The sequence below is a fragment of the Falco peregrinus genome, chromosome 3 (assembly GCF_023634155.1).
Source record: "Falco peregrinus isolate bFalPer1 chromosome 3, bFalPer1.pri, whole genome shotgun sequence".
Lineage (NCBI taxonomy): Eukaryota > Metazoa > Chordata > Aves > Falconiformes > Falconidae > Falco > Falco peregrinus.
In genome coordinates, this window is record NC_073723.1 from 105,457,579 (window position 1) to 105,483,140 (window position 25,562).

Below are 25,562 nucleotides of genomic sequence, written 5' to 3' on the forward strand. Positions count from 1 at the left end.
GACAGTCATGTACCTGCCCCGTGCCTTGACCACCCTGTAGCACTTGGGCCGCTCAGGGGTCCTGGGCACTCTGTGGGACAGCAGAGTGCTGGGACTGGATCCTGCCTCCCCACCGACGGCTGCTGCAGCCTGGCTCATCCTTGCTAAAGCTGCCCTGGGACAAGTGGTATCTGTGGCAGCAGGAACCTTCTCCCCAGAGCGCTGTCCTGCTGTTCGGGACAAAATGGTTTGTGAACGCAGAGCTGGGCCGCGTTCTCCTGCTGCTCCGACCCGGACGAAGCCAGCTCTCTCCCACCACGCAGCAGCGAGCTGGTGTGGGAGCGCAGCAGGAGGGGATGCTCAGCCAGAGCTGCCCCAACACGCTCGGTCCAGTGCGGCTCCTTGTCACCACCAGCCCGGCCCCTGCCGGCTGGCTGTCCGTTCTGATGTTTTAATAAGGTCTCTGCCGCCGAGGGCGAGCTAACGCTGGGGCTCCGTGCACGCAAAAGGCGACGAAGTTTGTTTTCGAGCCGCTCGTGCTCAGGCTGAGGACCAGACGCGTGAGCCCCCGCCGCGCGCGCTGGCCACGGCCCCGGCCGCTCCGAGGGGCTGCAACGAGCCCCGGCAAGCCCCGGCCCGGGGGCAGCGCGGCACCGGCCCCACGGCACGGCCCGGCACCGCGGGCCGCTCGTGCCCCCTGCCGGCCCCGGCCCGCGGCTGGGCCCCGCCGTGCGAGCCCCGGGCGGCGGAGGGGCGCGATCGGGCGGCGGCACCGGGCGCCCCGGCTTGGCAGGAGGAGGCGCCGGGCTCAGCCCTGGCCGCGCTGCCGATGCCGGGCTGCGCTCGGGACCGGGCCCCCCGCTGCAAGGGGACACTGAGGGGCTGGAGCGTGTCCAGAGCCGGGCAGGGGGCTGGGGCACAGGGCTGACGGGGCGCAGCTGGGGAGAGTCAACCTGGAGAGGAGGGGGCTCGGGGGGACCTTCTCGCTCTCCACAGCTGCCTGACAGGAGGGTGTAGCGAGGTGGGGTCGGTCCCTTCTCCCAGGTAACAAGCGACAGGACAAGAGGAAACGGCCTCGAGTTGCACCAGGGCAGGTTTAGATTGGGGATTGGGAGAAAATTCACTGAAAGGGTGTCCAGCACGGAACAGGTGCCCAGGGAGGTGGTGGCATCAACGTCCCTGGGGTGTTTAAAAAATGCAGAGATGCAGTGCTTGGGGGTGGCTTAGCGGTGGTCTGGGCAGTGCTGGCTCAACGGTTGGATTTGATGATCTCAAAGGTCTTTTCCAACCTGAATGATTCTGTGATCCGGGGTGCTCCGCCGGAGCCCGCAGGGAGCCGGCAAGCGCTGAAAAGGTGACGGTACAGAGCGGTGTCTCTGCCGGGGGAGCGGGGCAGCTCGCGCCCATCACCCGCGGGAAGCCCCACGGCCCGAGCCGCCCCTTCCCCGAGCCGGGCTCCCCGAGCCGCCCCTTCCCCTCGGCCGCCCCTTCCCCCCGAGCCGCCCCTTCCCCGAGCCGGGCTCCCCGAGCCGCCCCTTCCCCCCCGGCCGCCCCTTCCCCGCGAGCCGCCCCTTCCCCGAGCCGGGCTCCCCGAGCCGCCCCTTCCCCCCCGGCCGCCCCTTCCCCGGCCGGCGCGGGCGCTGCAGACCTCGGGCCGAGCACCGCAGCGTGCCCAGCGCCCCCCACCCGCGCCGCCCCTCGGGCCCGCCGCGTCCGCCCCGTCGGGCGGCCGGTGCCGGGCAGGTGCCGCCGGGCCCGGGGCTGCCGCGGGGTGCGGGCCCGCTGCCGGTCTGCGCTGCAGCGCAGCTTTCATCCACGAGAGGCCACTTTCCTCTAGCGTTTGCTGCGGCGGGGACAGCCTGCCCCAGCCGGGGGAGGGCTGGAAGAGGGACTTGCGCTCGCTTGGGCACATGAGCAGAGGGGCCGCCCATCCCAGGCTTGGGGCTGGATGCCTCTTCCAGTACGTGGCTGGCTGCGCTTTTCTGCCTAAGCCCAGCTCCTTCCCAGCTTTTCTCCGCTGCTTCATACAAGCAAGACAACAATCGGTAAGAAACCACGGTGGCGTTTCTGTTGGGACTGTACCTCCTGCCTGGCTTGCTTAGGTGACACCTGCCTTGCAGGGCACCTGAGAATGCCAGGTGGGACCAGAGAAGCAGCAGAACAGACTGGTCTCGGGGTTGCATCCCATCTCCAATGCTGATGATGCCTCTACCCATGTCTTCTCCTGTCCAGGCAGCAGCAGGTCACACTTCCCACCATGCCTTGTAAGGATAAACCTACAGGAGGGCAACTTGGTCACCTCAGCGCTCCAAGCCCGTGAACAATGTGGCTCTGTGCTTGGGGGTGCTAAAGGGCAAAGAAGGGCTTTCAGTGGGGGACCAAAAGTTTGAGTGGGAACACATCAAAGCGTCAGGGCCACCCATGGCCATCGGCTGCCTGGCAGCTGCAGGGTCAGCTCTTGGCAAGGAGACAGGCTGGTTAATTGGAAAGGCAAATGGCCCAGGGCCCTGTGAGCTTCATCTCACTCACAAAGGGATACTCTGCACTGTCTCTGTCTTCCAGCCATGCAGCTGGATGACAGCCCAGAAAGGCTCACCCTAGCACAGGGTGCTAGAGCTGGAAAAGCCACCTCCTGTCTGCAGGAAGGGAGCAGGACTGGGTGCTACGTGAGGGGCTGTGCCGTTCTCTCCTGGCAGCCAGAGCCAGAGGAACAAGGCAGTGCAATGCCAGCGTTACTCTAATGTCTGGGTCTTGTCAGCCCAAAGCAAGACCACGGTAAGAATTGCCAAGCCGCCTCGTTGCACCTGGTCTCACCTGCCCCTGAGAAGACCTGCCTACAGTGCTGGAGGAAGATCTGAGCCACTTGTGCTTGCCATGGGCTTTGCTTTCAGGGAAGAGGCTGAGACTCTCTTAACTGCCTTTCACGGCTGCATGCTGCTCTGTGGTGACCTGTGGCAGGTTGTCTATTTGGGAGATCCTGCTCTGGAGCAGAAGGAGGTCGGGCTGGTGCTCATGTTGTGGTAGAGCACAATAGTCCCGTCCTCCTGGCTCCTCCCTTCTCCTCTCCTGAGTTTCCCCCTGTGCCAGCATGTTAATTACTTAGGACCTGATTTCCTTGTTTCTGTCACAGGGGCTGCATAGCAATAGCCAGTCAATAACTCAATCAGTATGAGTAATATTTAAGTACTGCATCTTGGCGCTGTTATTGTTTCCCACTTGGTAAAGGTTTATGGCATTTCATTTCATAGAAGCTTTCCTGCTGCCAAAGCCTCAAGCCAGCCTTTTACTTTAGCTGTATTAATTCTCCTGGGTCAGCCCTGCTTATATTGTGTTTTTAATTGAACATTCTTTTCCTGTCTCACTTTTGCAAATTCAGCCTTGATTTTCTTCCAGTCTTGCAAGGAAGGAAAAGAATGAATATGGTATTGGCTGACCCAGGAATAGCACTTGTGAGAGGGACTCACCATCAGCAGAACCAGCTCCCTGGCCAGGAGAGGAACGAAGTGGAAGGCCTTGATGAAAACAAGTCGGAGAGATGTGAGGGAGACTTCACTTGGAGAGAGCTTTGTCTCCTCTGGCCCAGACAGAGGCAGACTCATGCCAAGGCCTCTGCCCTCAGGTCCCAGGGTGCTGGAGTTACATTTGCTTTTGTTACAGCGACCTGTCCTGTCTGGCCACAGCAGGCAAGCAGCACACTTTCCTTCTGATCCCCAACCCAGGACCACCACTGGGATCAGTTTCATTTTGAAGCATCTCCTTTGGCTTTGGCAGTGTGTCGCCACACTAGTGGGAGGTGAGGGGAGAGGGATGCTGCTTCCAGACCCCGCAGTCTTCTTGTTCTTTCCTGCTGGTGCGGCTGGAGTGGACCAGACCGTCCAAGCTGGGAGAAAAGCACAGCTCGGGAGGAAAGATTGGCTTGGCTTCAAACTGGTTCTGACTGGAATGGTGCTCTGGCTTGAGGTGAAGCAGGTCTTTTAAAAGCAGGAAACAGTGATGTGAGAGGATTTCTAAGGCCTGAGACTTGTGAGTCTGTTTCCGTGCAGGGGCTAGCACCAGCAAGCCTGATTTGGCCATGCTTGCTACAATAAGTGTAAGTAAATTAAGAATAGTGCCTTGCCAGGGAGAAGCGGATGGGTTATGCCAGCCTTTCTCAGACTGAGGTCAGCCCTGCTATTGCTTCCCTTGTAGCTATCAACATCCATGAGGGAGACATCTCCCACTTGCTGTAGAGATATCCAGGGCACTAATCGTTTCCAAAAGTGGATTTGACCAACTGAATTATAAAGCCAAAATCGAGTAGGTTGCTTGCAACAAATCCTGCTTGACTAGACCATAAGTAAGCCCTGGGCAAACCTCTGGTCCCAGGCCCGAGCTTTGATTTGAATTTCTAAACCAAGAGCAACAAGACTAATTAGCTTCCCTTACCTCCCCCCACCCCCCCACCCCCCTCAAAGCCTCTGGACATAAGACTTCTGGCCCTGGTCCATTTCCACACTATTTGGGCATGTTTTGCTTTAGTTTTACCTTATTGACAATCCAGTAAATAAGACAGGGTCAGCCCCAATTCCGACAGCTCTGCAACACAGCTTCTTATTTCTAATGCTCTTTACAGCTCTGGCAGGGGACAAGAAGAGCCAGGAGCCCTCCTTTCACGGGGGCACAACTCGGGCAGCTTCAGTCAGCTTCTCCAGCCCCAACCACACCAGGTCTTGAAAATTTTATTCACTGAAAGGGTGGTCAAGCATTGGAACAGGCTGCCCAGGGAGGTGGTGCAATCGCCATCCCTGGAAGTGTTTAAAAAATGTGTAGATGCAGTGCTTGGGGACATGGTTCAGTGGTGGGCTTGGTAGTGCTGGGTTAACGGTTGGACTTGATAACCTCAAAGGTCTTTTTCATCCTAAATGATTCTGTGGTTCTGTGTTTACCAGGGCCTCCTTCCTGCCCAGATCTCCATCCTCACCATCTTCCAGCAGGGCCAAGCCATTGCTGGCAGAGGCTGCTGGCTTCCTTGTAGTGCCGGTGCAGTGTCCCCCTGCCTGCTGGGGACCCAGCCACTGCTTGGCCACCTGGGGTGTCAATGCACGCACTGTCCGGATGGCCTCCAGTTTGGGCAGCCGATAGCATGGGTGCATTGATGCAGCCAGGACATGAGGAGCTGCTCAGTTTTAAGATCCTCACAGAGAGCTGTTCACCCTTGTAAGTGGCCTGGCTTCTCAGTGAGGATTATGTGTCTGAACAAGCCCTCAGCTCGGGAGCAGCTGTTTTCCAGCTATTGCCTAACAAAGAAAACTTATATGACTACAGGGAAAGAACAGGACTTGGTTTTTCTGTACCAGCCATCTGATCTGAGAGCAGCGCAGCTGGAGAACAACACTGCCTCAGCCCACTGAGGGGCTGAGTTGCTCCTTAGGTCAGTCACTCACACCCTGCCGCAAGCCTGGGCCAGGACCTGCAGCTCTGCACCACCCCACGCCGCAGGAGATGACAGTGGCCACGGAGGAGGGACCCATGCATGCGAACGTGAAGTGCCTTCTGCTTTGGTATCCTGTGCATTTGTCTCCCTGCCTGCCTTACCTGACTGCAAACGTTGCCAGGTTTTTCCCCTGACCTGAACGTTGCACCAGTCTGCCAGGAGCTGCCTCTGCTGTTAAAGAGCTAAAAGCCCAGCCTGCCTGTGGCTGCAAGATTTGGTTTGTTATGGTGGGGTCATTTCTTTCCCCTTGCACAGGCTTCATCCTTTCCTCTTCCTTTCTGCTTTTTTAACGAAACCAATTTCCCAAATGAAGTGCAATGGAGAGCAGACAGTCTGCAAGTGCCTGAGTCAGATGAGCCTAATGGATGAGGCAGCAATTCACTGAAGCACTTTGTTTAATTGAAAGGCTCTGCCTATTGCTGCCAAAGGGAGTCAGAATGTGGTTCCCCTGACAGGCCCTAAGTAGATGACACAATATATGGAGGCTCAGTCCCCAGCCCTGCTGCGTTTGGCTCCTTGACTCGCCTCCTGCTCCCTGCAGCAAGCTAAGTCGCCTTGGCAGCGAGGTGGTACCTTGCTTGGGGTCTTTTACTGCAGTGGTCCCATGGCCATGCATCCACCAGACAGGCTGTTACTCTGCCAGGCAGAGGGAGCTGCCTGCTTCCCCCCGCCCCAGGTGCAGCAGCTCCTGCAGCTGGAAGAGGCTTGCACCCTGCCGTGAAAAGGCTCTCCCTGCTGTGTGCTCTCCTCGCCTCAGACCGGGTTAGCAAAGAAAGTTGGAGGGGAAGGCACCTTTCTGGTTGGTGCTGTGCCTCAGACTTCCTTTATCATTCTGGGCCAGTCACTTAGTGCTGCCAACGCTTCCTAGACCAATAAGAGTACATATGACTGTGCAGTAGCTGCTTCATGGAGCAGTTGTGAAGATAAAGGTGTTAAGGGGAGCTCGGCTCTCAGGTACTGCAGCGTTGTGGGAGCAGCCATTGCTTTGGTCAGGCTGAATGCAGGGGTCTGCTGAAGCCCAGCCGGTGAGGTGTGTGGGGCAGCTGGTCGCTGTGGGTGCTGGGGAGAGGCATGATCTCTGCTGGGAGTGCTGTGTCCATCACTCCTGCTCCAACCTGGCACATCGCATGATGCTGACTCTCCCTTTTTGCTTGGGTGTGTGCACCTAATTTTTTGGTTGTCACTTCTCAACACCAGGCCTTCTATTTGGATTCAGCTCTTAGCAGTGCATCCAGCAGACAGGTTTGGGGAAAGGAGACTTCTGTAGAGTCCATTAGGTGCCAGCTGGGGAGGGTTACTTGGAGGGCAGGCTGCCTTCCTCCATCCCCTTTGACCACGTTGCTGGGTGCAGCCAGACCTTCAGCTGGCAATGGCTTGGCAATGCACCCCAGACGCAGCTGGGCTTTGCTGGAGGACTCAAAGCCTGGGCTGCTACAGTAATGAGGAGGGACTCCTACCATAAGCCTGCTCATCCCCTGGCCAGGAGGCAGACAGCAGCCTCAGCTCTCGGGTCTCCTGCTCCCTCTTCCTGTGCGACCTGAATTAAGACAGGAGATGTTAAACTGGGCATGGGTTCCTACAGCACAGGGCCTGCCCCAGCACGCTCAGCCCATGACCTGCAGGAACAAATAAATATTTGATGGAGAAGGATGTCAAGTGATGTTCAGGATCTTGCCCGATACGAAAGCCTAGTGCACCACAGGCAGAAGCAGGACACCCTTGCTGCCAATTGCCTGCAGCGATGAGAGGAGCTGCTTGGCAGCTCTCCCTTGGGTGCTCCACTGCCTGCTCTGCCTGCCCTGCCCACACCAGCCTGATGAGCCATCAAGGCTCACATAAAACTGTGGCATCTCCTTCACCCTTGCTCAATCAGGAAAAGGTAAGACAAAGAAGGGCAGTGACCTGCACTGCACCCAGGGCTGGGTGGCCTTGCTCTGCCTCAGCAGCATCCCTTCACTTAGCTGTGGCAGAGCAGGCAGCAAGAGGTTAACTCAGCCTGAGTCCCTGCTCCCTGTGTGCACAGAATAATGAATGCAGAGGAGAGCATTTGGGAGATTCAACTGAGGCAGGATCTCTCAGTGCTGGCTTCTCTCAGCTTGGCACCCAGAGGATGAAATATTTCCTGGTCATTCTATGTGTGCGTGCTAAGAAATTGATTTGCAGATAGAAGAAGAAATCTTTTAGAAGCTGATAGTTTCAATGTCTTTTTCTCTTTTTTTCCCCCCCTTTTTTTTTTCTTTCTTTCTTCTTTTCTTTTCCCTGTGCTAATGGCAACAGCAGCAGCTGCATTAACTGGTTTGGATAAAATTCAACACAAAAGCCTCTATCTCCCTGAGAGTCTGGCCCAATAAATCCTGCCTTTAACTATGAAATGGGTTTAGGCGAGTGTGAAACCACAAGCTGGGAGGACTGGGTCCCTCCCTGCCAGCCTGTGGGCATTCCAGCCTGGCAGCATCACTGGGCACTACACAGACCTTTTGTGAGAGGAGCCCAGTGGAGGGGAGCCGGGCAGCAGCTCCGGCCGCCAGCAGCTTTGAAGGGGTTGCCAAGGGCCCTCTAACAGAGTGCTAAAACCTTGGCTCCTCGCTCCTTGAAAAAGGGGGGAAAGGGAAAAGCCTGATCCCGGCATGCCCTGAATCTTAATGCCTTCTCTTTCAGCTTGAGTCCGGCTTCCCAGCACCCTCAATGTTTCCCATTAGAGGAGGGCTCCTGAAAGCTGGGTGCCTTTGTGGCATCTGCCAGTTCCGCCACCAGCACTGGGGATGCCGGCCCAAGCCTGCAGCAGGGCACACGGGATGGCCGCTGCTGCCGCCCACCTCTCCTGCAGCCCTCGGCGCCCAGGATCGGTGGGAACCAGGGCTGCCCTGTCTGCGGGAGCTTCTGATTTTAAGGAGCTTGTTGCAGAAGGAAAATGGAATATTTCTCTCGGATGAGATTTTGCGGAAGAACAGGGCTGGGTTATTAGCAGTGTGTATCGTGTGTGTTTCTTGCAATAAAGGTTGAGCCAAATTTGACAGGGAGAGAGCTCTGATCTTGAAGAGAGTAACATCCTTCCAGCTGCCTTCACACGGAGTGGCCATCTGGGGGAAACCAGCTAGGAGATCTAAACCTAAATAGCTGCCCTGGCTCCTGGGGACACACTGTGGCAGCCCAGGGACCCCCACAGTGGGAGGTGGGCAAGATGAGAGCAGTGACTGGGTCCACCCAGTTTCAGCTGTGCAAAAACCCCAGTGTCCCTTACACAAGAATATGTGTCTCTGATGTGAAAAAATGACCTGGTCTTTAAACCAGGAAAGGCTCTTTGTGTTTCACTCAGAATATTCTCCAGCCCCCCGTTGCTGTACCCGTAACTCCCGCGTCAAAGCCTGCCCCACAGCTCCTGCCAGCACTGCCCCAGGCATCATACTGGTGCCGTGGGACAGCCAGGGTCCATGAGCCTGGCACGGGGCCAGGTGCTGTCTCTGCATCGCCACCTGAGCGTTGGAGAGCTGAAATTTTTGCTTTATGGTAATGAAAAAAATGCTTTGGTTGCACTTTCTCTCCAGCTAATCCAATTTGTCTCCTTACTGGTTTCAAATGCCTTTTAAAGATTCCTAGCAATGTATTATAGAAATCCATTTGCTGAGATGCAGCGAAGAGGGGCTTTTTTATTTTACAGTTATTAGCGAGTGACAAGGTAAGTAACTCGGGGAAGATTGATCACCTAACTAAGCATTTTTACTTTCTCAATTAATCCTGGCATGATTGTAATAAATCCAGGAGTGGGAGTAATTAGATGTGAACGGACCTCACTTCCTTTTGCTGCTGCATGTCAGAGGTAATGGATAGAGACATCTTTCTCTTGGAAGTGGCCTAGGGAGACGTCCAGTTAGATGGGATTTCTGGAAAGAAAGATAGATGTCAGGGGCCAGTGTTCACTTTTTTCCTCAATGGAGAACAGATTTATGCTATCAATCCACATTAAGAAGACTTCATGGCTACATAGAAATCTAGCAAGAGTAATTCAATTAGCCCCATGCACTTTTTAAGATGGCATTTGATAATGGAGGATCACTTGCCCTGAAGTTCACACTGAATTTTCTTTTTGCATCTTTCCTTTTTCTTCTTTCTTTTTTTTTTTTTTTTTAATTAAAAAAGTCATTGTGGTTCACTGGATGCTTTTGCCTCCAAGCTGAGAAGTTGCTAGGTTAAGTCCTAAAACATGCTGGAGGTTCACGGCCACCGAAACCACAGCAAAATGGCACCTGTATGTGTGTGCGTGCCCTGTGCTGATGCTTGGTCCCCCTTGCAATGCTAAACCAAGCCTATTTTTGTGAGCTTGAAGCCTGCCCCTTGTACGGAGCAAGGGCCCAGGCTTGCTGCTGACTCAGAGGGAAAAGTACCCATCTGCATGAGATCCCGGGGCTGGTTCCAGCATGAGGGAAGAGTACAGCCAGTGCCACAGCCAGCACACCTCCTCCCCAGTCCTGTGTGCAGACACAGCCCATGCCACCGAGCCAGACCCGAGCTGGGTGGAGGGTCCTGGCCCCTCTCTCTGCCTCTGCCAAAGCCTTTTGGGTCTGGGGTCCTGGGAACTGACTGCTGCTCTGATCTGCTGTATGTGGGAACAAACCCGGCTCCCTGCATGGCTGCAGCCCTTCATCTCATTGCCATCGTAAACCAGGGTGCAGGTGTTGGATATGTCCAGGCTGAATTCCTCGTAACCTGTTATTGTACCACAGTGCTCATAATACTCAGTGGTTTGGATTTTTATATTCTGTCACCTTCAGTTGTGTGAATATGTGCAAATCTCAGCATAGTTTCCTGGTTTTAAAGTTGAAGGTTTAGGATCATGCTGTTGAGAAAAGCTTGGATCCTGGTAGCTCCTCAGTCTTGGGGCAGAAGTGACAAACCCAGAAGACTAGCTCTGAATTTTTAACTCAACACTAAGGCTGCCACCCTGATCCTGGGGAAGAGGAGACTGACTTCTTGAATTCATCTCTTGAGTCTTACTTACAGCATGTGACAGATCCCCATTTGTTCCTCGCTTTCCCCTTGCAACTAAAGGGAAAGGGCTGTGCAGGTTGCTGCCACGTGCCTGTGCTGCAGCCAGTGCTGGCCACTGATCCGGGTGGCTCATGTTCCCTGTGCTGTCTAGGGACAGCAGCTCTCTGTGACTCCCCTTGTGATGCCATGGTGCCCATCGCAGCAAGGCAAACCTGCTGGGGGCTGCTGCAGGATGAAGCCCCTCTTGTGTGGGTCCTCTGACAGGGAGCTGCTCCCCAGCCCTCAGCCCCGCTCCCACCAAGATCTCATTAATAGATTTACTTATTTGAAAATCATTATACAGGCAGACAGCCTCATAGATGTAGGATCCCAGGGGCAACTTGTTAGCAGCTGCTCTGTAGCTACATCAAGAGATTTTCTGACAGTACACAAAAGCCATTTGACAATGTCAGAAACCACCAAGAGGGATTAACTTGAAAGAGAAAAGGCAGGGGGGGAAACCCCCATTAAAACATGTCTTGGAGCTTATCAGAGATGGAGAGGCTTGGAGAAGAAAAACCAGCCAGGGGGGGTGTAGAGGCAACCAGTGAAGAAACCAGGGGCCAGCTCAAGCAGGAATGGGGACACTCTTTCTCACCCCTGGGGAACAATTTCTGATTAATGCTGGGGCTCTATTTTGCTTTGCCAGGGTATTCGCACAGGTCTTTTATTTTCTTTGAAGGCTTGGCCTAAAATCTTGTGCGTCTCCTGCTATGATGTGTGCGCCACACTGGTGCGAATGAGGGGCTGCACTCTCGACTCCTGGCTGTTCTCACAGGAGAGCAGATGGAGGGGTTTACCCTGTGGTTACTGACACTGCAGCTGCTGCGACTTTTGGATACCTAACCTGATATACCTTAAAGGATCTGCTCTCAGCAAGCACTGAGCACCTGCCCACTGACACCAGCCCCCCCTCCAAGGGGAGCAGACAGAGAATGAAGGTATGACGCTTGTGATAGCCTTGGCTGAGAGCTGTGATAACAAAGATTCTGAAAGGGAAGTGCTCCGGGGTCAAACGACAGAGAGATGCTGGCATGAAACTGCTGAGTGCAGCAGGAGTGTCCGTACAGTCATTCTGAGGAGGCAATAACTCGCAATAAACGAGAGACCTTTACAGAGTTACTGAGCCCAGCCTAAAAGAAGCTCATTTGCCTGTGCCATGAGTTGTTAAAATTGGGAAAATCTTCAAAGGACATGAAAAAAAATTACAGTTCTGTGGAAAATGTGACAGCTGCTACCGCTGGAGGGAAAAGCCCTGATCAGGCAAAGCCTTACCCAGGCAGTTAACTTCAGATGTGTAAGAAATGCTGCGGACATCACTGAAGCTTGCTGGGGGCTGGGAGTTAAACAGGTGTCTAAAGGTCAGCGTTGCTCAGCCGTCCAGCGCTAGCAGTGGTCTCTCAACACCAGAGCAGTTTATGAAACCGCTGGAACTACCTGATTGGAACTATCACAGTGCTCTCTGCTCCTCTTCTCTCTTTACTCTCCTCCTGTCCTCCTCTTGCCTCTTCTGTCCTCTCCTCCTCTCTCCTTCCCCTTCTCCTTCTCCTTCCCCTTCTCCTTCCCCTTCCTCTTCCCTTTCCCCTTTTCCTTCTCCTTCCCCTTCCCCTTCCCCTTCCCTTTCCCCTTTTCCTTCTCCTTCCCTTTCCCCTTCTCCTTCTCCTTCTCCTTCTCCTTCTCCTTCTCCTTCTCCTTCTCCTTCTCCTTCTCCTTCTCCTTCTCCTTCTCCTTCCCCTTCCCCTTCCCCTTCCCCTTCTCCTTCTCCTTCTCCTTCTCCTCTGCCTCAAAATTTTAGGTCCCTCCTGCAAGCAAATCTTGGAAATGCCATCCAAGCACATGCAGAGGTGACAGAAAGCAAATGCTGCCTAAGTCCTTGCCAGTTTTCCAAGCTCTCTTGATTTTTCAGAGTTACTGACTGAGCTACTTCACTTGTAAGCTTAGTTCATGGAAGCCTTTGCGAGCCCCACGTTTACAATAGCTGTCTTGTAAAGAGCCCACACAAACCCCGGTGATTTATGTATTTTTTTCGGTTACAGAGTTTATTTATTTTGCGCACTGATTTACCAAAGAGTTTGTTTCAGTTTTCCCACAGTTTTCTTGGCCGGTTTCTCCTCTTGTCAGCGTGAGGCTTCAGCACAGCGGTGGTGGAGCAGAGCGATGCCGTGCGGGAATGTGCTGCTCCGTGCTGCTTCCCAGCACACATCATCCCGAAAAGGGTGCTCAGAGTGACTTGCTTGCCTTTCGGTGCTGTGCTTTGAAAAAGCCAGCTGCCTCCTCCCTGTGAACTTTACTAAACCTGCCCATGGAAAAGAGAGCTGAGACCCTGGGAGGCTTGTGTGGCACCTCCACCAGAAAGCCTACAAGACTGAGTAAGCCCACTCAAAGAACTGGCTGTATAGGGGCAAATACATCAGAAAAGCCTGTGAAATCCATTTTTCTCTTCACAGCTTTGAAAGCAGATGGCGGGGTGGGGCTAGGAGGAGAGAACTAACAAACAGAAAATAGTACAAACACAGCGTAAATAATTCTTCTCCTCTCCTCTTTGCAAAGTGTGGGAGCAGAATGTTACAGCTGGTTTCTTCCACCTCAAACTGAGGTTGTTTCTGTGATTTACAGTTGAGCAGCGCTCGAGGAATACAATAAAAATTAATAATTAAAATAGCAAAAATAATCTGCCAGGCACTGAAATATTTTTAGCTGATTGCTTGAGTTTATAATAGCAGCAATGTAATAATGGAGTCCTTTGTGCTAAACCTCCACTGCGTAACAGTGATGACTGCAGAGCCTGGACTCTGCCTTGCTCTTGGCTTGTGATGGAGTCTTCCCGCTGCAGCTGAATGCTGCTCCCTTGCCCCCATCCAGTAACCACACATTTCGGTGAAGTTTTTCAGTTGACACAGGCAGAAAACCCGACATTGTGTGTCCTGCTTTGGGTCCCTTTGCCCTGCAGCACCTTCCCAGAGAGCACAGGGACCCATGTCTTCCCTGTGGTGTCTAGAGGAGGGTACAGAAGCTTGGCAGGTTTTGAAGAGTTAAGCCCTGCCAGATGAAGCCAGGTTTTCTGCAGACCTCGGTATGCTCTGGGCCAGTTTCTCCTGAAAATTGTGTCTCGAAGGTCCTCACTGAGGTGGTTAAATACCACATGCTTCTGAACAGGCAGCCTTCCTTTGGTGTTGGGCTGGGAACTCAGTTTTAGGGGACAGAAATCAAAGCTTTGAGCAGAAGAGGACAGGGAAGACGGTGCGGGGTTTACAAGAACAGCCCCAGTGTTGAGACCAAAGTCACTGCGGAAATGCCAAGTGCATGGTTTAAAGCTGAACATGTACAGTATGCTTTCCCTGTAAAACCCACAGCAGTTGTGATATCTCCAGACAGATTTATGCGATCTCTGGTATGCATCCTCTTCAGGGTAAAGGTAGGCTTGGACAGCATTTTGAACACTCAGTAAGATTAATTTATTCCTATTTTGTAGTTAATTTCTGTTTATGTTCCAAAGGAGAGAAAAAAGATTGGCACATACACAACTGCAGAGGCAAACAGCACAAGCAGCACTGCTGAGAACTTTGAGGACGAACAGGATGGATGGTCATCTGCAAACCCTTACAATGCAGGATGCTGCCGTGTATTAAAACATTCTCATCAGAGAACGACACAGGGGCAGGACAATGTCCTCTACTGGCATCGTGGCACCGGTGTGGTTCCACTTCACCCTGTGATCTGTAACTCACCCGCTTGGCCCTGGGTCACAAACATGACTTGTTTAGGGCCATCAAGTAAAACAGCCTTGTAAAATGCCTCTGGGGGATGGCTAATTTATGGAGAGGAGAAACAATATCCCTCCCCTGGTGCCACTTAACTTTTCATTTTATATTTGCAGTAATTGCACACGACATCTGGAAAAATTGACGTCCAGTCCCTGGAGAAAGCTGGGGCAAGAGGTCAGAGCGCTCCAGGGGAAGGCGCAGGCCATGCCCCGGGAGGGTGGCTTTGCCCTGGTTCGGGCAAGGCATGGGCAGCCCCCGTGCCATCTCCCCCTGGTAGCTGGGGGGACGGTGAGGGACCAGGCGCGGGTGCCTGGGGACAGAGGACTCGTGGGCTGCCCAGCCCTCAGTTTCCCCATCGGGAGAAGGGGGGCAGCGCTGGCAGCAGCCCCCCCGCGATGCCAAGGCTGAGCTGGGGGCGGCAGGGGGGGGAAGCGCGGGGGTCCCGACCCCTCCTGCAGCCGCACGACCCGGCCGCCCTGCGCACCCCCGCGGGTGCGGGCTGCGGAGCGGGGGACCCTGGGCTCCGGGGGCTCCGGGCCGCGGCCGGGGGCGGGCAGGGCGCCAGGTGCCGCGGGGGCGCGGGCGGCTGGCGGGGCCGGCAGCCGCTCGGCAGCGGCCCTACACCTTTAAAAGTCTCCTCACGTTGGCGCGCTGATTATCCATTAACCTGATGCGAGCTCCCTTTCCTGGGGGTGGCGTCCTCGGCAGCTCTGCAATAAGAGCCGGCAGCGGGGCTGGCTGCCTCCCTCCCTCCTTCCTCTACCCCCTCCCTCCTCTCCCCCCCTGCCCCCGCTCCCTCCTTATCAGCAATTCAGATTGCATGCAAATCTACGGGCTTTCTTACAGGGGCTAAGGCGGAGGACCGAGCGCTTCTCGCCGGCCGCCGCTTCGGGGAGAGCTATCTCCTCCTCCTCCTCCTCCTCCTCTTGGGATTTTCTTCCTTCTCCCCTCCCCTGCTCTCCCCTCCCTCTTTCCCTCCCTCCCTCTCTTTCTTTCCTTCTTTTCACCTCCCCGAACAAAAGTAGTCCTTCTCTCCGCGCCAGCGCTGCCTGCGAGCGGGGGTCGCTTTGTCTGCCCGCGCCGTCGGGGTGCCCCGGGGCCGGGAGCGGCCGGGCGGGCCATGGGGGGGCGAGCGGCGGGCGGCCGGGCGCTGCTGGCGCTGCTGGTGCTGCTGGCGCTGGGCGGCGGCGGGGCGACGTGCCCCGAGCGGGAGCTGGAGCGGCGGGAGGAGGAGGCCAACGTGGTGCTGACGGGCACGGTGGAGGAGATCATGAACGTGGACCCCGTGCACCACACCTACTCCTGCAAGGTAAGGGGCGGGGGGGCGCCGGGGGGAAACTTTCGGCCCCGAGCGGGCGCCTCCCCGGCCGGGCGCATGTGGTTTTTATTGTATGTGCGCTGGAGCTTTGGTGTGTAATTATGTATTTTTAGACTGCGGAGTCTCTCCCCGCTGGAGCTCCCACAGCTGTGTCGAGGGGAATCTCTCAAGGTTGCTTTTTATGGGCATTTCCCTCCTTGCCGTGATGCGGGGCTGGCTCCCAACTTTCTCTCTGGCAGGGCTGAGGCTGACGGGGAAGGTGTTCAGGGCAGCTCCCCGTTTACTTTAGCAGCATCTTGAGTTCCTCTAGCTCTAGCTATTGTTTAACTACGAATCTAGCCTCTGGCTATGGGTTTTGGGTTTTTTTTCTCTCTCTCTCTTTTTTTTTTTTTAACCCCCCTCCCCCCCAAGCTGAGAGAATGTAAAGTACTGAGCAACCTGAAACACCATCCGTCTGACTGTCAGAAAACGTGCTGTATGGCTTAACCCTTCCCGGGGCAGGAATCTCGCTTAGGAGGACATGCTGCCACATTGTCTTTTCCTCTTCTTCCCGTCCCCTTTTCTACCCATCCTTAAAAAGTGCTGCGGTTCCTGCCTGTGGTTAGTGCTAAGCAGGGCCCGGGGTGATGCGCAGCAGCGCGTTGGTGGGAGAGGTCTACCGGTGCAGAGGAAGGTTAACTTCATCCCACGACGCTGCCCTCTGTTTTGGAGCATCTCAGCCCAGTACAGTAGTCGAACAGCTTCTGCCTGTCCAGCTGGTGCCCGCTGCTTCACGCTTGCTCCCACTGCTCTGCCCCTTTCGATACCACACAATCTGTACCCTTCTCTTGTAAATTAGATCACAGCCCCTCCAGGCTAGTGCAGAGACCGTATGTTTGCAAAGTGTCTGGCACATCCTGGGTGCTATGTAGAAAACTAATAAGCTGCTGCGAGCAGCCGGTGTCCTGCGGCAGCTTGGGGCACATATGGCTGTATGGATGTGGGCCACCTGATGCTGGGGCACAGGTGTCTGTGTAAGTAGGCAGGAGGTGGTCCAGTGAGGCTAGTGATGAGGCAGAAATGCTCATCTAGAAAAAAGGGTCTCTTTCCTCCCACTGCAGATGCCTGTTAAGGTGTCTGGCTAGCGTAAAATCCAGGCTTCATCTTGCTGCATTAGAGCAAGACTCTGGGCCAGGAAATCCGTTCTTCCTGTGATGGTAAACCTGCTTGCTCAGCAGCTTTGCCTTTGAAAGTGTGCCATCAAGTCCAAGTAAGAGCAGCTAAGGAGCAACATGTGGGGAGGAATGTGGTCTGCTGGGGGTGGCTTTATTTGAAACACAGTCTGCATCGCTCGGCTTGCGAAGAGAGTCTCTCGCCTGCCTTTCCCTCAGCCATCCCAAGCAATGCTGCGGAGAAGGCTTGTGCGACTTACTCCGGAGTTCAGTGTGGGATTTCGCGTCTGCCAATTACATGTGTCATAACAGCAACTGAAGTCCAGAACATGGTGCCAAGATACCTTTCCAGTCCCAGAGTCCTGTAAGAGAAAGTGAAAGGAGAAAAATGCACTCTCCTACCTTGGATGGAAGTGCCCATCCTGTCTCGCTGTGGCAGTGCCGCTGGCTCTCCCAGTCGTGCTGTGACATTAAGCAATTTTCTTGGAATGGTGGTTCTTCAGTCCCTTTACCTACGCATCAGTCTTTTCTGTGTAGTTTTTAAGGGTATGTTCATGGTGCGTTTGCAGGAAAAAAAAAAAAAGCTTTGAAATGGGACTTGGGGTGTCTTAAGGACCTGAAAGCAGGTAAATATCTCCTAACTGTGATTTAGGAGGGTGTAACGCTAGTGACTTTGACTTGTAAATGTGTATTTTTGCAGCAGCTGTTGGCCTGTTTCACTCCAAGATCTCAAAGATTTGAAATTGCTGTGGATTCTGCTGATGCTGGGTTGCAGGGTTAGGCAGGCTTGCATATTGGTTTGGCTTGGTTTTTTTTTTTTTACCAAGCACCTTAGATTCTGAAAGGGCAGCTAGGGCATTAAAGGTGACCGCTGGCTCCTGCTGCCCTGTGGAGCTGGAACAAGCCCAGGTGCAGAAAGGATCTTGCTGGTTACCTGGTGAGAACACTCAGTGTCCACTTCCTCACTGTCATACTCTAAACCATTCCTTAGGCCCTGGGGTAACCTCCAAATACCACAGTTATCTCTTGTCAGGTTCTTCTTTATCTGAAGAGGAAAGGCAAGGGCCAAGTGTGCGGGAGGAGTGCCCTGGAGCCCACACCCAACACGGCGGGTGTTACTGGTGCTGGGTGGTCTGTGAGGGAGCAGGTATGTGAGTATCTGTGAGTGCTGCATTAGTGCGTTGTTCTTCCTAGTTAAACTCTCAACCCTCCCTGCTGAAGCCTCTGATAGATGAAGCACATTACAACTGAGAAGAAACGTGAGGTTAATGTTGGATAAACACGCGTCAGTAGCTACCAGCCATTCGTTTGCTGCTAGAGGAGGTGAGTAGCAAGGAAGAACAGGCTGACAGAGCTCCTGAAATTCACGCAGACTGGCTGATGTGCCGCTTCGCCCAGGGATTTGACGTGGGAGCTAGGCGCTGTGCTTGCTTCTAGCTGCAGCCCAGGGCTTGCTCTTCTTCCCAAGCTGGCGGTGCTGCTCTTCATCCTATTTACAGCCTGTGTGCTGGCATTGCCCCTTCCTACTTTTGAGTCCTCTGATGTACCTTATTCTGGTCTGACCTGACATTTATGAAGGGAGCTTCTATTTATAGGACAAATGCAGGTTCTATATGTGCTATAGGAAGTGTTGAAAAGGATGTGGATCCTGTTCCAGACAATAGGGCCCATATTTTTGGGGGGTAACGGCGGCTGCTGTTTTCCTGCCAGGGCTGGAGGTGGGTATGGTGCTGTGCTAGCTCCTAGGGAAAGGGCATCTAGCTGCTGCCAGGGAAAGGCACAGAGAGTGGTGAGGGAGAGGGTCAGTGCATGGTCAGGAGGGAAGCGGTTGGCAGAGCTGCCTGTGAAGCTACAAGCAGAGCCTGAGCTTTGCTACCCAGAACTGCTGAATTCTGGTGGTGACTCCTCTTACTTCTGCCCAGAGTGACAGCTGCCTTCTTGAGGAGACCGTGCTCGAACTTCTCATCTTTCTTTGCAAGACCAAGGCTGGTGTTTCTCGGAGCATCTTCCTGGCAGGAACTTGCTAGCACTGTAGGGGTGGTCCCGTTCCCTACTGTGGGATGGACCCCCATGGCGCAGTGGAAAATTCTTTTACTTTCTGGTTTTGTACTGCACTTAAAATATATCCTTGCAAGGATCTGCTTAAAGTTTTCACTGTTCTTACTCTGCCTCCCTGTAGCTGCCAGGAGTCTTGTAACAGTCTTAATCCAGTGTTTTATGTGCTCACTGGCAAGAGGGTGAGTGAATCTGCTGTAGGGAAGGGACCTCTTGGAACTAGATTCTAGCCCAATTTTTTCTCTCTCCCTTTTCTTACCCAGTCCTTGATGTAGTCGGTGAGTCACCAGTGACAAAGTCCTAATTGTGTGTAATGATGAATGGGATGCCCTACAGGTAATTTCTTGGTCTTTGGTGTCTTCGTGTCCATTCATTATAGAGGATAAGGGTGGGGAGAGCACTGGTGGACTCTGATGTTGCTTGTGAATGCTGTGGCCTGGCTCTGAGGTGTATGACTACAACAGCCATGCTAATTAACTCCAATTACAATCTGCTTCAGAACAGGGGGTAGGCTTTAGCCTTTCTTCCCCTTTAGACCTAGCTGTGAAAGTGCCTGACCGCTACCTCTCAGCCCAAGCCTCGGGCTGTGCGCTCTGCCTGCCTGGAGTATTTTTTCCCTTTTGTCTCCTTTGTGTTCCTGGTGTTTTTTGCCCTGGCTGCTTGTGCACCTCACCTTGCAGCGAGCAGCCTGCCCTGCGGGCTGCAGGCTGCTGCTGAGGGAAGGGGAGGTGGGGCTGGTGGGGCTGCAGGAAGGTGTCTTAACTTGACTGTGGGGAGAAGCGCAACCACAGGGAGCTGTGCTGCTGCGAAACGCTGGAGAAACAGCTGGTCCCAGGTGGGGAGGCGGGCAAGGAGGCTTGCACTAATGCGGTGCTCCTTAGCACCCTGCCGCCTCTGCTCACCTGAGGTGTCGTGTCTGCACGTGGCCCCAGACTGGCTCTTTGAGGGGGGCTGCCTCGCACGGCACCACCTGCGCGCAGTGGAGCAGGTGTCCGAGTCCGTTCTGGGATTCCTGTAAGATCAGAGGGGAGGAAAGCTGCCTCTCACAGCTACCCTCCCTTGCCATCTGAAGCTCCCTCTGTTTGCCGGTTGGCTGCCAGCTCTCTCCAGAACAGAACTCCTGCTGACGGGGCTGTGTACAACTGAGCAGTCGGCTTTTCGAGCAGGCTTCTTTGCGCAAACGGCTTTGAAGGCGTTGCGTTCTCAGCCGCTCTTCTTACCCTCGCGCAGCAGCTTGGACTTGGGCTGTGTGGGGAGGGATGGGAGCCTGTGTATAAGTTATTGCTTGTCCTTTGGTTGCTGTGGCATTGCTTAGTACTGGCCCAAGGGGAGCTGACTCCCTTCGTGCTGGAAGACAAATGAGTGTGAGGGCACGTGGGTGCAATGTCTCTGGCTAACCTCTGTGTGTCTGGGAGCAGCTAAGGCATGTGCAGCTTCCAGAGAGGATCTGTCACAGTGGTGTTTAGTCCTGGGATGGTTTTTGATCTTGGGTATGCAGGAGAACAGGGCTCACCTCTCTAACATATGGGACCTGCTGGGCTGTGGGAGGAGCTGAGACCCGTCAGGTCCAGAGGCCTTCTGCAAGGCAGGCAAATATTACACCTTAAGGAGAAGGTGTGAGAAGTAGGAGGATACGAGAACAAAATACACTCCTAAACATTATTCTTAACCTTCAGTTGCACCTGTAGAGTACAAGCAACACTGAATTTGTTCCCTTTTTCAGCTCAACAGGTGAATCTCATGCTGAGCAGGGGGTGTCTCACCCCAGCCTGCTTGCTCCTGTGGCAGTGGGACGGCTCTATGCCCTTGCCCCAGCACCTGTAGCTGCCTGCTCCTGGTCATGGCAGGGACGGTGTGTGGGAGTTCTGCTCAAAATCATTGTGGACCTTGAAGCCTCTTGATCCGGACTGAGATAGCGCTGAGCTCACACCACTGAAATTCTGGAGTTAGGGCTTCAAAAAATTGCAAGATTGGTTAGAAGTCATGACTTGCATTCCCCCTAGCTCCCAATGTTTTTACCCTCTTATTTTGCACTTTGTGGTGTCAGATCTTTTGTGTGTGTGTGTGTCTTCTGTAGTCACTAAGCAATGGGATGGAGGTATTTGGCAAAGAATAAGAGTCTCTCTGTCTGAACAGTCTTGAGGAAGCCCAGAGGGGAATGTGATGGACTTGAAGGGCAGAAGCCAGTGAGCTGTAGTTGCAGATAACTATAAAAATGGATCATTCTCAAGGGGGATAGTATGTGCTCTGTGCTTTTCTCAACTGTAACAAGTCCCCCAACCCCTATGTCAAGCATAGAAGCTGTAGTGTGAACAACTGCCTGCGTCCCTGCTGCCCCTGGAGTCCCTCAAGGGCAGGAGAGACCCGTCTGCCCACCTTCCTGCGAGCATGCTTTCTCGGCCCCTGGTGTTCCCTTCGGAGTCACAGAGAGGGGATCAAGAGCCCCCTTATCTCTGAGCCACCACCTCCCTGACTGCTCTGGTCTTGGCGCGGTGTGCTGGAGTGCTCCTTGGGTGGTGAAGACGGCTGGAGAATGCAGGTGACTGTGCACTTGGGCTGCAGTAGGAGGGGATATGCTGGCAGAGCGTGATAAAGTGTGCCCTGAGCATGCCGGGCCTGGGATGCCTGTGGTCACAGTAATACCCATGCACTACAGCAGCCACCCTTGCTAGAGAAACGCCCTTGCTCTGAGCCAAAACCTCAGGCAGCTCTCTGATGAGCTGTTCCTGTTACATGCAACTCGACAACTCATCTCTGTGTCCTGTTTCCCCCTGCAGTAGAATTGCAGGAGCAGGAGGATTTCTGACCCATTGGAAGGGTCATGATGAGCATGGATGGGGACATGTCTCTGGTGTCCCGTGTGCACTAGAGCCATTTTAGGGCTGCTTTTTCTCTGCTGTGTGGGGGTTTGTTTGGGGTAGCTTGCTGGAGAGGGGCTGGCTTGCAGCTGTGTGTAGATCTTGCTGGTTTTAGGCAGGGGGATGAGCCAGCAAAGAGGTCCAAGGAGACTGCTCTAGCACTGCTGGCAGTGGGATGGAGAGAGTGGGGCTAACTCTTGTGACCAGGACTTGTTTTTCTTCCTGAAGTTTGGATAAGTAAAGGAAAATGGGCTCCTCCTGCCAAATCCTCCACATTTTTTAGCAAATCCAGCCTGCTAAGGCAAAGGTTTTCTTTAGTCTTTGTAGTAACGTAAGTTACCTTTGACACTTCTACATGGAATATTATCTGCTCTGCCTTTTGTCTTCCCAAGGTACCAGTGGCTTTTCAGAGCCAGAAAATTCCCTTCTTCCATTCACCCAACCCGCCTGCCTTCTCCTGCCCCTGTTCTAAGGCTCCTGTTCAGAGCCTCCCCCACGGATGGACAGTGCTTGTTGTGCAGTCCTCCCCAGTTAGGACCTTCCAGCCACTTAATGTTCCCTTCAAGGTGTTTTTTTATTCAGATGTGTTTTCTTCTCCCTTGGTGCATTTCACCACTGAGATTTTTGTTGCGAGTCAGGATATCTCTGGGAGAGCTGTACCAGCTGTACCAGCTGGAGCTGTCACCCTGAATGATGCTGCCTGGGAGTGGCAGGGGGGTTCCTCTGGCCAGGCTGACACTTGCATGCTGCCCTTGATAGGGCTTGAATTGTGTCCCTCACCCTGTGTCTGCAGATGATGGGGTCCCAGCTCGTCTATGTAGAAAGGGTCAGTGGTAGGCGAGCTGGATCTCGCTTCTGTCCCAGCATCTAGTCCAGAATCTCCTGCTATGAATTTGAATTCTTTATTAGTAATGGGCAGGACTGAGTCAGTTCTGAATATTTTTTTAATATAAATTACTTTCCTGGCTGAGTCTCTTCCAGCTTCCCCTGGCTAAGTGCGGTGTCGCTTGTTGGAGAGCAGCATTCCCAGCCGTAACCAGGTGGCAACTGGAATGGCTGTTGTGGGCATAAAGGTTAGAACAATATTGGAGGGAAGAAGTCGATTAGCTCATCCTCAGTCTCACTGGTTGCATACAGCAGAGGCTTCTCCTACTGCCGGGGAACTCTTGAGCAGCCTTCCTGGTCCGAGCTGAACTGCCTCGCTGAGGCTGCGGGATCTGCTCATCCCTTCTCCCACCCCTGCTCTGCTGTCCCGGGAGAGCCCCCACCTTGCTGGCCCTGCCGGGCTCCCCTGCACCATGCAGGAGGCTGGTCGCTGGGTCTCCGAGTAGCAGCCGTGCCTGCTGGTGGCTCTCCAGTGTCCGCTGAGAAGCGGCAGCTTATCTGGAGCTATTGTTCTTGCTCGAACAAAGGAAAGGGGCATTTCTGCCGCCGCCAGCCCCTTTGTGCCGGGGCTTGCTGGGTGTTTGCACTTGGGGTGGGGAAGGCGAGCCCTCCCCAGTCAGTGATGAGACGAAGGAGGTGGGCTGTTTTGGTTTGTGGGCCTCCAGGGAGGCTAGTCAAGGCGGCTGGCTGTAGGGTTTGGTGTGGGGCATCCCCACAGCAGCGACTGGGCCGGTGGCACGCTTGGTAGCAGCTCTGGGCACAGCTGAAGGCAAATCCTGGGTATCGGCACCGAGGGCAGTGTGTCCCAGTGCAAAGGGGAGAGGCGTGCCCTGGGGGACAAGAGGTCTCTGTCCCTCGTTGGAGAACCTGCCTGGCCGAGGGGCCCCTTGTGACACGAGTCTTGTCCCCCTTTGCTCCCCACGAGGCTGTGTGGGGGCAGGGCCAGCAGTGCCAAGTGCCTGGGCTGGAGAGCTGGGTGCAGCTTTGGCAGAAAGAGTAGTTCATGCTTTTGCCTTGGTTGCCCACGCATTTTGTACTTTTAGAAGGGTGTCTAATGAAATTAGCTCTGCTGGAAGGCTTTGCCAGCCTGTGAACCCCTCCTGTGCATCTTGTGACAACATGATAAAATCTAGCCAGGCCAGAAAGTGCCAACTGTCTGTGGCTGTGAAGTGGTCTCACATGTTCTTTCTTCCTCTCCTTCAAGGTGAGAGTCTGGCGTTATCTGAAAGGCAAAGACATCGTCACTCACGAGATCCTCTTGGATGGTGGGAACAAAGTGGTTATCGGTGGCTTCGGGGACCCATTAATCTGTGACAATCAAGTCTCGACTGGGGACACGCGGATTTTCTTCGTCAACCCTGCCCCGCAGTACATGTGGCCAGCACACCGCAATGAGCTGATGCTGAACTCCAGCCTCATGCGGATAACGCTGCGCAACCTGGAGGAGGTGGAGCACTGCGTGGAAGGTGAGGCTGGAGTGTGGGTGCCTGGCTTTCCCTGGGGTGCTCTGGGCATGCAGATGCAGTAGCAGCCAAGCCCTGGCTCTGTTGGCCACCTTGTGCTCTTAGCTTGTAAATGATTGATTGGCAAACGATCTCGCTGGTGATGAGACTGATCAGTCCTGCTGCTACATGTGTCTAGGGCAGGGTCATACTGCTCTGTGGACTCACTTGTCATGAGGACAGTGCCTGGCGTTGACCTGGTTGTCAGAGGCAGTGGTTGCAACCAAGGTATAGCCAAGCAAAGTTGTTTTATATTATCTTTGCTCCAGATTTGATGCAGGTTCTCAGTCCTCTGTGCAATGAGTCCAGTGTGGTTGGGAGCATCCCCACTGCAAGTCCTGTCCTGCCACAAGTCTGTGGCAAGCACTTACCAGGGAATTTAGACTCCTCACACCAGAGTTAGATTTATTGTATCCCCCCCCCTCCCATGGATTCAGAGCTAGTAAGTTAATGGGTTAATCCTGTGGTGAAGGCATGTCCCTCGTGGTGGTCACCCCTAGCTTCTTTGCTTGCCAAGTCAGCCTTGCGGAGTCCTGAGAAGCCAGCTGAGTTCTGCATGGGGGTAAAGCTTGCTTCTCCAGGGTATAACTAAGTCGGAACCAAGCTGAGCCCAAGCAGTTGGGTGATTTCTGGGGGTATGAGGCATGCTTCTGAATTGTTGTGGTGAAGCCCTGTATCCCTCGTACATTAACCTCTCTGGAACCTTTGTGTCTGCTCCCGAAAGAGCTCAGATGAGGTGAGTTGACTTGTAGCTGTCTGTGGGACAATGTGAGGAGTGCTGACGTGGCCATGGCAAAGAGGATGGCAGAGTTACTAGTGTGCTGTGGGTGTAACAACATAGCTGTTGGGAAGAGCTGAGGGGGAGACAGCCCATATGTGCTCTTTTTAATAGTGTCTTAGACCTCCAGGTGTGGAGATGTGCCTCCATGGAGAGCAGAGCTGGAGAGACTTGCTTCTACTTGTTGCCCCACCACCTTGAAAACGTTTCTGTAACAACCCATTCTTTGGCTTCTCTCTTCCCCACTTTATGCTTGTCCTGTGTTCCAGCAAGAGCTCGAAGCTCATGGGGGAATGTCGTGCCCCAAAAGCCCTTTGCTGGGATCTGAGTGTGTCCTGAGAGCAGATGAGTAAACAAGGGAAGGAATGCAGGAATTCTGTGCAGGCAACAAATAAACGTGCGGATCAGCTCCCTCCTCCCCTTGGATGTGCAGAGGGGAGGCCATAACCCCTTTTTCCAGCTGTGAATGCTGACAGAGGTAAATGACCGAGCTCTCTGTCTGGGAGGCTGGGAGAGAGCTAGTTCAGCAGAGCAGCTCACAAGAAGTGCCTGTCTCAAGTGGGTTTTGTAAGGCATTTTTTTTAGGAGGTTTTTTACCTGAATACATATGTATCTGTATATATCTCATATTGCACTTGGAATGTATCAGTCCTGCTCCTTCCTTGTACCTAGTGGAGAGGGAGGGGGGAGAAAGAATGTGTGTGTGGGTTTGTTTTTTTTTTTTTTTGTTAAACCTGAGCAAACATTAGGAAGAATTTTGACTTGATTTGCTGT

At 53.9% G+C, this 25,562-nt stretch overlaps 1 protein-coding gene across 2 annotated transcripts in view; it reads left to right on the forward strand.

Annotated features, from left to right (window-relative positions):
• The first annotated feature begins 15,021 nt into the window (after positions 1 to 15,021).
• The window catches only part of AGRN (agrin), a 128,875-nt gene continuing 118,334 nt past the window's right edge, over positions 15,022 to 25,562 (forward strand). The window contains exons 1-2 of one of the 2 annotated variants that reach the window (XM_055800000.1): positions 15,022 to 15,550; positions 23,713 to 23,974. In XM_055800000.1, coding sequence (XP_055655975.1) covers positions 15,362 to 15,550; positions 23,713 to 23,974 — 451 coding nt within the window. In that variant the 5' untranslated portion in view covers positions 15,022 to 15,361. The remainder of the gene's footprint in view (positions 15,551 to 23,712; positions 23,975 to 25,562) is intronic. The other variant, XM_055800001.1, reaches the window with a different exon arrangement.